Source organism: Orycteropus afer, unplaced genomic scaffold, assembly GCF_000298275.1.
Source record: "Orycteropus afer afer isolate SDZICR_OR568_19922 unplaced genomic scaffold, OryAfe1.0 scaffold00120, whole genome shotgun sequence".
Classification (NCBI taxonomy): domain Eukaryota; kingdom Metazoa; phylum Chordata; class Mammalia; order Tubulidentata; family Orycteropodidae; genus Orycteropus; species Orycteropus afer.
In genome coordinates, this window is record NW_006921707.1 from 3,897,555 (window position 1) to 3,912,068 (window position 14,514).

General features: G+C 38.5%; 1 protein-coding gene across 1 annotated transcript in view; it reads right to left on the reverse strand.

The window, feature by feature from the left end:
- The window catches only part of FREM3 (FRAS1 related extracellular matrix 3), a 177,428-nt gene that overhangs the window by 70,946 nt on the left and 91,968 nt on the right, over window positions 1-14,514 (reverse strand). Inside the window, 3 exon segments of the mRNA XM_007944119.1 lie at window positions 2,189-2,237; window positions 2,239-2,420; window positions 6,184-6,330. Coding sequence (XP_007942310.1) covers window positions 2,189-2,237; window positions 2,239-2,420; window positions 6,184-6,330 — 378 coding nt within the window.

A 14,514-nucleotide genomic window follows, 5' to 3' on the forward strand; every position in this document is an offset into this window, starting at 1 on the left:
GCCCAACCTTCCTTCCGAGGAGTGGCTGGTGGGTTTGAACCGCCAGCCTTCTGGTTAGCAGTCAAGTGCTTTAGCCACTATGCTACCAGAGCTCGTGCCGTGGAGTCAGACCTGACTCACAGCGACCCCTCCTTTGGTTTCCAAGGCAGTATCACTACAGAAGTAGATTGCCCAACCTTCCTTCCAAGGCATGGCTGGTGGCTTTGAACCACTAGCATTCTGGTTAGCAGTCAAATGCCTTAGACACTATGTTATCAGAGCTATATATACTATTTTTATTTAGGGTTTACAAGTGTTTTTCAGTATACAAGAGTTGTACAATTAGAATGTATGTGTTTGTTTAAAAAGTGAATTTCTAAAGTGGGTTGTTCCTTCTCATAAGGTCAAATGAAGAAGTGAAGTAATTATCAGGCTCATGTTCAAGTACCTCTATTCTTTCCCCTGTATTCTATATACAATAGATTCTTTCTCTTGGCAGTGCAGGAAGGAAGGGAAAATATTGTAGTCGGCTATACTTTGTCCTTTTGGATATTGAAAATACTATAAAGTGCGAAGAATTCAATGTTAATTTATCTAGGTATTATATATTATTTTTTTGTTCCTCTTTACTTTCCTGACTAAATTACTTTAAATAGTCACTGATATCAATCTTTAGGAAAACAGTGGTTTCTAGTTAAGGAAAAGTAGGCCAGAGATAATGTTCTTTCCTCCATTTTGCTCCTTGCTATCTTGACATATGGTCTACTATCTTGACATCTTTCAAACCAAAACTTTGACATCGTGGAAGAATCTAAAAGTAAACTAAAGTTATCAATGCCATATGCAAAAACTAACACAACAGAACTGAGTTATATATTTTCTGTATCTGGAAAGCCTGGTCCTATTCACCCTGCTAATCAAAGTCCCATTTACTCTTTCAGTCTCAGCTCAAGTCCTGCCTCTTCCATGAAGTTTATTTGCTTAGGACCATGTTGTTCTTACTACTACCTTACCTTATAACTCTTATCACATCATAATTCCTCCATGTCTCTAAGCTTTATCGTTAATAAAACTGTTCTGATACATTGTGTGGGGGTGGGAGCAGAATTTTCTACTTCTTTTGTACTGACAAAGTATAGAGCATAGAAAGCTGTTTGTCGTATTGTGTTTCAAGGAAACTAAAACTCTGAGAGACTTTAAAGGGTATTCCTTGGGGCCGACAAATAAATAAATAAATAAATAAAACCATGGTCTAATATGAGGAAATTGGGCTAAATAAACAAGCATCTCTATAGCAGAGTTTCTCAGAATCCTTAATAAGCTAATGTGAATTATGATGCTTCAAAAGTGGAATATAGTTTTAAATGGTTTCTAAACTTATTTGACCATGCAATGCTTTTCACCCCCTGTAGAAATTCTATTATACTAATGTTCTCTGTTATGCAGTTTGGAACATACTAATACAAAGGATTTTCCATTGATTCTTGTGGAATTGAACTAAGACCTGCTCCTTGGTGAAAATCAGGCACCTCCTGGTGCACCATGAATTATTTCAGTTATTATGATAACTGGTGTGTCTAATTAAAATTCAAAAGTAAATAGTTAAGCCCCTGGTTAGGAAATATTCTTTACTTTCACAAAAAGAGGTTGCAAAAGGCATGATTACTGGTTAGAGTTGTTTTCCTTTTTAATTTCTGGTAAAATATTTGCTGAATGAGTAAAACAGAGAAAGAAATTCAACAATATGATGCACAACTATAACAGAACTTTGTGGTACACAAGCTAGAATTAATGAGTTGGCTGGTTACCAGCAGTCACAACCAGGTCACCACCTGATCTGCAAGGGTGGCTGCAGGGGATACCAGAAGACTGTGGGAAGATGGTGGGCCTGAAATGAGCTTGGAAGAAGACTAGCATCTGAGTTTGAAGCTGCTCTGTATCTAAGGAGTGCAGGAGTTTACAAAGAAGGATTTGAATGAATGTTAAAGGAATGTTGGTAAAGATCCTCTCTATTTCAATCTCCTGTATTCTTTTTAAAACTTAAGAACAAATAAAAAAATTGGTGCCTTAAAATAATTTATTTACCTTTAAATCATACATGGATATGAGCCTATCCAGTAGTTTACAGAGGTCAAGGGAAGTATGAATGGCTGAAATGTACCAAGTGATGTGTACTGGCTAATAGATTATATCAATACAAATCACATACCATCTCCAGGGTCAACAATTTCCACTGTTGCCATTTCCGGAAACTCCAAATGCAGCCATGACAGGGTCTGACAGAACAATCTGGAAGGTCTCTGAAGCCTCGTATTCATTGTCGGGTATAATTCTCACCCTCCATGTGGCTGCAGTCTGTCCAGGATTGAACTGGACCAGTTCCTGGGCATTTCTTTTAAAATCTTTATTTTTTTTTGCAGTTTCATCTTTGGTCCCAACGCCTGAATGAAAATCAAGAAACTATAAATATAAAGCTAAACAACTGAAGGAATATTCTTTTGAAGTAGTTTCTGTTGATGAAAAGTACATAACATAGAAATTGCTTCTTTTAGGGCTCCCAAAAGACATTTCTAAACTACCCTTATTGGCTAAAAGAGTGTAAATAAGAAGTGAGAAGAAAGCAGGGAAGGGAGAATGATAGGTCAAGATAGAGAAGAGAGAACATTCATTAACCTGTTGATTATGTTACCAAATACAGAAGGAAAAGTGACAGAAAAGGGAGAATATAGAGAATCGTCATTAGCCTATTTGTTATTCTAACAAATGTTTATTGAAGGCCCCTGATATTACCAAACTCTTCCAGGTGCTGGAGATTAAATGATAAGCGAGAAACTGTCCCAAGGCCCTAGAAAAATCACAGTCTAAAGAAGATGAAAGTGGAATGTAAAGTCTATAATGGCAGAGATTTTTGTTTTGTTCCCTGATGACTCGATGGTATATAGGACAGTGTCTGGGGCATGGCAGGTATTCAAAAACTTTGTTGAGTGAATGTTTTGTATCAGATAATTCCAATTTGTGCAGTCTTCGGAAGAATGACTCTAGTTTGTTTTCTCGTGCAGATCCTCTTTCATGATGGCTTTTTTCCTTCCATTTTAGTGATTTTTGATTACAAAGAAATTGCTAGCAATTTTTCCAGACAAGTAGGACAGTGTCAGTGGAAATGAAGAGGTGGGGATAGATTTGCAATCTGCTAGGAAACAGGACTTAGTGACTTACTGAAGAGACTGAACAACAACAACAGAAAAATAGTGTTGAAAATACCCAATGTAAGATGTAAGGGTGAAATATGTTACTTTATCTAGTCTGAATAGATTCTCCCTCGTATCAAAAAGTTCAAGCAGCATTCTGGTATTATCTGGATTTGATTTCAATTTTTCAATGAAGATCCAATGAAGCAAGAATACCCATGCTTCACCAGTTTGTCTCATTATCAGTTTTAGACATAAATCAAGATTAAGAGTCCCTTGTGCCAATTTCTTGGCTTCATTTTCAGAGCTTCTGATGTCTTGTAAATAATGCCCAAAGCTATAATAATTTCCAAGATAGGTTAGCTAGTGTTGACTTTTCAAAATAGTCAAAGAAAATCTGTTTGCTAACAGAGTGAATATCTGATATTTAGGAAAAGCCTCATCTGGCCACATGTTAAAGAGCTCTGGTGGTGCAGTGGTTAAAATGCTCAGCTCCTAACCAAAAGTTGGGTGGTTCGAACCCGCCAGCTTGTCAGCAGGAGAAAGGTGTGATAGTTAGCTTCCGCAAAGATTGCAGCCTCGGAAACCTTATGAGGTGGTTCTATTCCAACCTATAGGATCACCATGAGTTGGATTCCACTCAACAGCAGTGAATATTTATTTATTTATTTATTTGGTCACATGCTGGAAGTGGAAAAGATAAAGAAGAGTGTGTGGCATCTTCAGCCAGAGTTTACATAGAGCTAGGCAACACTGCCATGTGAATTGAGTGGGCATGTGACTATTTAATATTTGTTGAGCACCAGCTCTGTGCTATGTGCTGAGAATGTAATGCTGAATTAGACACAGCTGTCACTAAAAAGATAAGCAGAGAAACAAGCGACTTCAATTCCATTTGCTGAGTTCTATGGAATAATAATGGTAGTTAGCATTTACTTAGCATCTACTGTGTGCCAGGGTATATGCTATAGTGATTTACAACAAATATTATATCTAATCCATAAGAAAATCTTGAGATGGGTACTTTACAGATCAGAAAATGGAGGTTCTTCTCAATGTCACAAAAATAAGTAAGTAGCAGGGCAGGAATTCAAACCACATTTTTTTTTTTTTCTTTTTTTTGTGTGTGTTTCTTCTAGGTTATGTGCTTTGGGTATAGGAAGGCTTTCTTGAACATAAATAAGATGTTTTGGAGATCGATTTCCGTGGTTTGTTGTTGTTGTTGTTATATGCCGTCGAGTCAGACCTGACTCATAGCGACCCCTCCTTGGGTTTCCCAGGCAGTATCACTATGGAAGTAGATTGCCCCATCTTCCTTCTGAGGAGTGGCTGGTGGGTTTGAACCGCCAGCCTTCTGGTTAACAGTCAAGTGCCTTAGCCACTATGCTACCAGAGCTTCCATGGTTTAGACAGAGTTTAAAGTGGTGTTTTATAGATCAGAAGGGCTAACTGTTCTCTCAACAGCCAATATTGCCTCATACTACTCTCAGAGATGGGCATAACTCAAGATATTGTTCTTGCCCTTAAGGAGCTGGAAATCTATGGGGAAAATAGTGGACAGGTAGACATGTGATGTATGTCAGGGGATGGAAAGTGCTATGAAAAATTAAAGCAGGGCTTGTGATAATGTAGCAGAGATACTGGTTCAGATAGGGTGCTGAGGAAGGTTGCCCTAAGAGATTTCACCAACAAACCAAACTCACTGCCATCGAGTCAATTCCAACTCATAGTGATCTCCTTTGGGTTTCTGAGGCAGTAAATCTTTACGGAAGTAGATTGCCCAGACTTCCTTCTGTGGAGTGGCTTAGTCAGTCAACAACTCTTCAGATTGTTCTGGGCAAGTACATGGTATTTTCCTCAACAAGGGTATGAAAATAAGACTTAACATAATAACTCAAATATGCCCACAAGAAGGCCTCAAGATAAAGAATTGTGGAAGCAGAACCCCACAGAAGAAAAGAAGCATATTTCTGCTGAAGTTTCTGGCAGAAAGTTTCATGGTGTGTTGACAAAGTAACCTGGAGTGAAGACTGAGGCTGAAGAGCACCCAGACATCAGGGTGCTCTTTGGCTGACTTTTTCTCCTAGGAGATGGGTCCTACCTGGTGCTGGAGAGGCTGAAAAAGCCTGTTGTCTAGAGAGGAGACCAGGCAACAAGCCCCACCCCTCCTCTTTTTTCACTTGCTTCTTTTCTCCCCAGCCCATTGCCTTCCTGGCTAATCTCCATCAGTGTTGGTATGTTTTCAGGACTCTGAGTGGGATCCTGATATCTGGAAAACTCAGAATGCTCATTTATAAAGAGAAAGAAACACACCCTTCTCTGTCTTCTTAGTAGGTTGTGGAAATCAGTGCAAAATTATCTCTGAAAGTTCTGGCAGCTAAATATGTTACAGAAATATAATGCATTGTTACGGTAATTATTTTTAATTATTAATGATGATAATGGGATATATTATGTCAGCATTACTTATCTGTTTACTCTAAGGAGGGATAATTCTGTTCTAGGTCCTTGTAGAACATTGAAAAATTTGACATTATACATGTCCTCAAGGAATTTATAACCTAATAGCAGGGTTAAAACAATTATAAATAATCAAAATAAATAGCTAGACCTAAACACAATAATGCATCATGTACTCATAAAGAATTTTTCAAAAGAAATAGCTAGAATTAAACATAAGGTATTATATACTTAAAAAACATTCAGAAAGAAACAGAGTGACTTGTGGATTTTGGTTACAGAATGTCTTAATTTTCCTGGGCTCCCTTAAATTGTTAATTTAAAAGAAAGAAAGAATGTAACTTGCCAGAAAGAGGAAACCAGAAAAAGGAGGATAAAAATGTGATGTGCATAACTTACATGGAGCAAAAATCAAAGCACAGTTTCACACATATACCTTTATAGGAGTTCCCCTAAACCAGTTATTCTCTTCCAATCTCTTCTCTCAAAATTATTTTTAAGCCTAGATTTCATTTTTCCATTACCTTCTGTCATCAACCAATCCAAAGTTCCTTACTGATAAAGGATGTTTCTGCAACGTATCCTCTGCGTGTGATGGTCACTTCCAAGAATGTGGTGTCTTCATCTACAATGTAGTACTCTCTCTCCAAAGAAATCCAAGCCCAGTTTAGATGGAAAGGTTGATTTGTTAATTTATTTACTCCTGCAATTGATAGGGGAAAAGAAGAAGTCTGCTGGAGTATTTGTTGGAAAAATTGCAGTGACAAAGTTTGCCTTTTCTTTCTGCAACCAAGTATTCCAACATACATGATACATATTTTTTGTGGAAAGAGAAAAAATTCTTTGCTTTTCTAGAGAACATTGTGAGCCCCATTGTAAATCCTGCTTCCTCTGCTTAATGTGGAGAAAACCAGGTGTCTGTTATTCATAAAGGGTCTTATGTACAGTAATACCTGTGAAAGCTGGAACTTGTGTAAGGCAGAAACCTATTAGAGGAGGAAAAATGGTAAGATTGCACACTGTCAAAGGTGGAAAACTTGCAAGACCCAGAAAAACAAGGTAGTCTTGTTGAGTTCTGGCTCACACAGTTTTCACTGTACCAAGGCTCTTAAGAGCCAAAACTTGGTAGTTTTAAACTTATACTCAACATCTCCACTCTTTCATCCCTGCCTCCCCCTCTCCTTTCTTAGTTTCCTTCCTCTTGTCTTTTCTCCCTTGCTTTATTCCGTCTGTTCTCTGATTTACTACCTTGTATTATTTGTGGGGAATCCCTGGATGGTGCAAATGGTTAATGATCTTGCTCTGCTGCTAACTGAAAGTTAAAGGCCCAAGTACATTCAGAGGCTCCTTGGAAGAAAGGCATGGAAGCTTACTTCCAAAGGCCACCACTCGCCACCCATCCACTGCCATCGAGTTGATTCCAACTCATAGTGACCCTTCATTGGGTTTCCAAGACTGTAAATATTTACAGAAGTAGATTGTCTCATCTTCCTCCTGCGGAGCAGCTGGTTGGTTTGAACCATTGACTTTCTGGTTAGCAGCCAAATGCCTTACCCATTACTCCACCAGAGCCACAGTCATTGAAAACCCTATGGAGAGCAGTTCTATCACAAGTTGAAGTTGACTAGGCAGCAACTGGTTAATTGTTTGTGTACTTATTTGTTTTCACCTTAGTATAGAGGACCCTTGAAGTAGTGTATACATCATATTTACTTATTTTGTCATTATCAGGACCTAGTATGGTGTTTTGAACTTTAGGACTTAGAAGTTTAAAGTATACCCAAGGAGAGGACCACAAACAAGAATATAAGAGCTCTATTCTGATTTCTCTTACTCACACCAGGTCACAGACCTTTTTGCTGAGAATCAGCTGAAACCATTATTGGGGTTGTATAAAGTGTATGGATTGGAAGAAAGAACAGGTATCTTTCAGCTGGGGAGTGAATGCTGCAAATAATTGCTTGTGGAAGGATGTTAAAATATGATTCTTTATGATTCAGTTTTCATGGACCAATATAATAGATATTAGATATCAAAACAAGTTTGAGACAAAGCACCATATGCAAGTTTACAAAAGAAAGCTTTACTAACCAGTTTCAAAACTACCAAGCCCCTTAACAAGATCAAGCATATGAAAAGGGGAAATTTGTCAAAAATGGGAAGAAAGAGTACCTTAGAAAAAGGTACTGTCATAATGGGAATTCAAGAAAGATATAAGCAGGAAATAAGGCTACCTTTTTCATCTCCACATATCTTCCTGTAGTTGGAGGTCCAAGTGACTGATTTCATTTTTTAAAAAGTTTAAGTGAACTTGGCAGGGAGAGAGAGCATGTTGTTGTCATTAGCTTTTATCCCATTGGCTCCCATTTCATGCCAACCTCATGCACAATAGAACGAAATGCTGCCTCATGCTGTGCTATCCCATGATTGGTTGTAGATTGGACCTTTGTGATCCATAGGGTTTTCATTGGCTGATGTTCAGAAGTAGATCACCAAGCCTTTATTTCTAGTCTGTCTTACTCTGGAAGTTCTGATTAAATCTATTCACATCATAGAAGCAAACAAGCCTCCACTGACAGATGAGTGGTTGTTGTGCATGAGGTGCTTTGGCCTGGAATCAAACTGGGATTTCCTTCGTGGAAGGCAAGAATTCTACCACCGAACAACCAATGTTTCATAAAGAGCGCACAGAGGCCTGTATTTGGGAAGCTAGTGAGCATCCACAAAAGGTGAGACAAGAAAAGCATGTATGTGAACCAGATATGGGTCATGTGCCCATTAAAGGCCATTAACAAGGCAATGGGGTCTCATTAGGAAGGAATGGGAAGCTGACCACCAGAATCCCATGGCCTGCAGAGGTAGTGAGAGAAAAGAATTGCAGGTGAAAAGTCTCCAGAAGTAGCAATCTTCAAGGAAGCCTTGACATTATCGACTAGAGAATGACTCTTGTTTAAATAGCTGCTACCCAGGCCCCTCCCAACATCAGATAGCTATGAGTACTTCTCACACTAGAGTATGATCTGTTTCTCTCATTCTCTCTTTTCCTGGGCTCAACCCAGGAAGCATAACAGCTCTGTTAGTAGGCTAGGGGACTTGTGAACAGAGAACGAACTGAAGCTGACCTCATTCCTGCTCTGACCCACAGCTGGCTTCACCAGTGGGGAAGCCAAGAAGATTTAACCCAAAACAAGTTCTGAGATTTGATTGTTAGTTGGGAGTGTAAATTCTAAAGATCAGATTGACACCTTTTCTGATTTAATAAGATTATAAGATGTTTTTTATCAGAGAGGGTAAGGATCCTTCCTGCCAATCATAATCACTATATGAAAAAAACCAAAAAAAAACAAAAAAACAAAAACAAAAACCAAACTCACTGCCGTTGAGTCAATTTTGACTCATAGAGACCCCTCTTTGGGTTTCTCAGGTGGTATCTCTCCAGAAGTAGATTGTCCAGTCTTCCTTCTGAGGAGTGGCTGGTGTGTTTGAACCACCAACCTTCTGGTTAGCAGTCAAATGCCTTAGGCACTATGCCACCAGAGCTCCTTATGATAAAGGGTATACAAATAAAATTGTATTACATTTTAAATTGATTACAATGAAAATCATGCTTATTTGGCATACCATTAGCTCACTGACGTATAATTGTGACATAAATCCATGTTTATTTTTATGTGTTTACTCACCATCTGCCTTCTCTCTTTCTATTTAAAAAGAAAATATCATTATGAATAATGTTGCGAAGAATGGGAATTCCAGAACACTTAACTGTGTATGTGAAGAATCTGTACATGAATCAAGAGACAGTCATTTAAACAGAACAAAGGGAAAACCAGGCAAGTATCCTGCATGGCTTAAAACTGGAAAAGGTATGTGGCAGAATTGTATCTTTTCGCCACGCTGATTCAATCTATATGCTGAGCAAATAATCTGAGAAGCTTCACTATATGAAGAACAATGCACCATCAGGATTACAGGAAGACTCATTCACAACCTGTGACATGCTGATGACACAGCCTTGCTTGCTGAAAATGAGGAAGACTTGAAGCACTTACTGATGAAGATCAAAGACTACAGTTTTCAGTATGGATTGTACTCAATGTAAAGAAAACAAAAATCCTTACAATTGGGCTAAAAATTAACATCATGATAAATGGAGAAAAGATTGAAGTTGTTAAGAATTTCATTTTACTTGCATCTACAATCAACACCCATGTAAGCTGCAGTTAAGAAATCAAATGATGTATTGCACTGGGCAAATCTGCTGCAAAAGATCTCTTAACAGTCTTAAAAAGGAAAGATGTCACTTTGATTACTAAGATGGGCCTGACCCAAGCTATGCATTCAAATTGTGGAGTTGGTGAAGAATATTGAATATATTAGCGAGTGTCAGAAAAATGAACAAATTGATCTTGGAGGAAGTATAGCCAGAATGCTCCTTAGAAGCAAGGATGACAAGATATCACCTCACTTACTTTGGACATGTGATCAAAAGGGTCCAATTGCTGGAGAAGGACATCATGCTTGATAAAGTAGTAGTTGTTATTGTTAGGTGCCGTCTAATCATCCCTAACTCATAGCAACCCTATGTACAGCAGAACGAAACACTGCCCAGTCTTGTGCCAGCCTCATGATCCTTGCTATACTTGAGACCATTGTTGCAGCCACTGTGTCTATACATCTCGTTGAGGGCTTTCCCCTTCTTTGTCAACCCTCCGCTCTACCAAGCATGATATCTGTTCTGGTTACCTAGTGCCACTCTGACAGGAATATACCACAAATGGGAAGGCTTTAACAAACAAGAGTTTATTCTCTTACAGTTTTAGAGTTTAGAAGTCCGAGTTCCAGGTGCCAAGCTCCAGGGGCTGGGTGAAAGCCTCTTGACCTTGAGTTTCAGTTCTGCCTCTTGCTTCCAGTCCACTGAAGATAGAGACATCTCTTCATTTAGGCAGCTGCTAGCTGCTGAGGCTGACAAACTCAAGGTCAACAAGTAAAAGCCACAAGATGTTACCAAACCACATGGCAGACCATTAATTCAAGACAATCGAAAGTCCCAAGATCAGCAAAGCAACATGGCAAGCTGCTGAACAGTGACTTAGCATGCAGGATTCAAGTGTACCACAAGCTAGAGACCATTTTCCAAGGCTTCTCCTTAAATACAGGAAGCAGACCATGTGAAGCCTGAGTCCTAATAGCCTCCAGGGAAATCTTTAACCAGAAGCCTTTTAGTGTCAGGAATTCTAACAAGTCTTTTAATGTTGGGGATTCTAAACACTCCTATGCTTCAGGGCTTTTACCTACCCTCCGGACTCAGCAGGTATCAGAGATTTCCTCCGGATTCAGCGCGTTTCAGAGATTTGCCTGGCTCCTGAGGTCTCCCACGTATCAGGACTCTGTGTCCTCCCTAGATAATAGTTCCCTAAGTGGATTTTGGAGCCGGGGGATTCCAACACGTCCCCCAACATCTCAGATCCCTGCCCTAAAACCCCTTAGCAACGACCAATCATCTGTACCCCTTTGCCCTGGTGCTACTCCACCCTATATTTTCCTATAAAAATGTGATAGCAATGGAGCACGAGGTCTTTTGCCTTGGCCACTGCGTTGGCAAGAGCAGGGACCCTAGCTCGAGCTAGCTAATAAACTTTCCTTTTGCTTTTGCATTATCATGTCTGTGGTGACTTCCTCGCGCCGACATTCCTTTCCGGACTCAACAACCATACCCTAAGGTAGCTTCTCAGCTGCTCACAGAAGATTCCACCATGGAGTTAATTACCAGTTTCATCATGGGGAATATGACATCCAGTTGCCCAGCCACTCAACCAGGCCCAGCCAAGTTGGCACACAAACTTAACTACCACAATATCCTTCTCCAGGGAATGGTTCCTTCTGACAACATGATCAAAGTACATGAGATGAAGTCTGGCCATTCTTGCTTCCAAGGAGCATTCCAGCTGCACTTCTTCCAGGACAAATTTGCTAGTCTTTTTAGCAGATAATGGTACTCTTAGTGTTCATAAGGTTTTTATTGGCCAATTGTTTGAGAGGTGGATGATAAAGTAGAGTTTCAGAGAAAAGAAGGAAGCCCCTCAATGAGAAGGACTGACACAGTGGCTACAACAGTGAGCTCAAGAGTGGCAATCCTTGCTAGAATAATGCAGGACTGGACAGTGTTTCATTCTGTTATACATTGGGTCTCTCTGCATTGGTACTGACTCGATGATACCTAACAATAACAACAACAACTTCTTATGACTTTGATTTTTTTTTTTTTAATTCTTGTGCATAATATTATAGAGTTGGCCTTTGCTGAGACTTTCAACTCCACTACTGTTATAGCATTTTGATTTTTAAAGTAGTTTGCCATCACATTTCAGATTCTTTGCAATCTCCCTCCATTTTGTCTGCTATTCTAGTCAACAACACTATTATTTATTTGGTATACTTCTAATATGAGCGAGATATATCAATGTGAAAATAGCACTGCCTTCAAGGATGAGCTCATCAGTCACTGTAACCTGATCTATTGGGCCAGGTCAATGCTTTCTGAAAACACATGCTGGCTGTTAATCATCAAATCAATTCCCTTCTGAAGAAAGGAGAAAAGCGAACATGACCTGGACCAAATAAGAATGTTTTCTGTATCAAAACATTTAGAGAGAAGATGTTTTAAAATAGCATGTTAGGAGAAAGAGGACAGAAATATTTTAGTTTTGGTTGAGTTTAAGAAGACAAAGCTTTAATGTTTTAAAGTTATATTCATTGTTGTTGTTGCTGTTATGTGCCATGGAGTCGGACCCGGCTCATAGCAACCCTTCCTTGGGTTTCTGAGGCAGTATCACTACGGAAGTAGATTGCCCCATCTTCCTTCCGAGGAGTGGCTGGTGGGTTTGAACCGCCAGCCTTCTGGTTAGCAGTCAAGTGCCTTAGGCACTACGCTCCCAGAGCTCCATATTGCTAAATAAAATCAACCCAAGAAATGGACAAATATATAAGAAACAATTTGATGGGGCTTTAGCCTCAAGATACCAGTAGCTAAAACATAGTGAATACATTGTCATCAGAGTAACAACAACAAGGCTGATTATTAAAAAAAAAAAAAAAAAGTCAAAATAATTAAGTGGCGGTAAAACAACTGCCACATCTTTCTCCCATGAAGTGCTAGTAGATTTGAATCACTGGCCTTTTTTGGTTAGCAGCTGAGTGCTTTACCACCACATCACTATTATGTGGAAAATTAGACTGCCAGCTATGGTGTTTTATAGGAGAAAAGTTAAAATTATTGGAATAATATTTTATTGAGTAATTTTCACCTGAAAGAACTATAGTGAAATTTGTACCACAGTCTTAGTAGTTATGAGTAAAATCACAAGAATCTGAGTAATAATCTGTAAACAATAACTTGAAGGTGGCATTTTTTATGTAAAGTACTTTAGAAATTTACTTTACGTTTATGAACAAAGTTTTCAAATCTTTTCTAGCCCCATTAGCCAAATGAAATAACTTTAAAAATTTATAGCAATGGCAGGAAATGGTAACATGTTTTTCTTCTTCAAAAATCTCTTGTGAATGACGACTCATACTTCTTCATTCCCACCAAGTATTCCTGTTTTCTATCACCAAATAATTCTCAATTTTCTAACCCCCTGAAAAGACCTTTCAGAACTCCAAAGCCAGGCAGTTCTAGGTACAAATGTAATGGAACCTTCTTGCTGACTCTTGGCTCTAAGTATAGTTGTGTGTGGTCATTTATACACTAAGCGAGTTTAAAATGCTTTGGGGTCACAGACTACTTTTGGTATGTGATAGTAAATGTCTCTCTCCAAAATGCATATGTTCACCAAATTTTACATGCAGTTCTCATACACAGAAACTCTTTAGCCCACCTATGGGCTCTTAAAAATTGTACACTAAGCAAAGAAACTTATGATATGCATAATTTGGCTATAGAGTAAGGAATAGATAGTTCCCTAATGTATTAATCAAAATGACTTAAAGAGTTAATATAAACATCATGTACTCGATAAGAGGAAAGAAACGTCTCAATGTCAAGCTATGCTCCAGGAAGACTGGAGGACTGGAGAGGTAGTTACTGATTATATTTCATATCTCAAAATTTTCAAGTCATGCATAGAAAATATATCTACATAAAAGTAGAAGATTTTTTGATTGTCAAAATAGTTAAATGCATTTATTACAAAAAGAATATAATCTAAAAATGTTCCAGGTGAACTTTTAATTTGTTGAGTTTGATAATTCTAATGAAAAAACATGTTAATGCACTCTAAAATTCTCTTGTAGCTCTAAATTATATCCTATGCTTCTTGGGGATGAATAACAAAAACTTGCAATTATTTTTAAGTCAGTCACCCATTTATTCAACAAATACTATTGATTTATTGGGTTGGGAGCTCTGGTGGCATAGTGCCTAAGGCATTTGACTGCTAACTAGAAGGCTGGCGGTTCAAACCCACCAGTCACTTCTGGGAAGGAAGATTGGACAATCTACTTTCATAGTGATAGCACCTTGGAAACCCAAAGAGGAATTGCTATGAATTGGATCCAACTCTATGGCAGTGAGTTTTTTTTTTTTTTTAGTATTATATGTTGATCACTTTTCTACATATGGAGATGGAGCCATGAAAACAATAAAATCCTTATTCTCATGGAACTTACTTTCTAGTCAGAGTAAATAAGCAAATAATATGTATGTAATATGTGTGATGGTTAGACGTGCTATGAAGAAAAATAAGCAGGATAGATGGATAAAGAGTAGCTGGGAGAATTTTGGAAGGGATTATTTTATGCTTGGCTGCTAACTGAAAGTTTCCATGTTAGCGTCTACCCAGTGCCTTTTCAGAGGAAAGGCCTGATGATCAACTTCTGAAATATC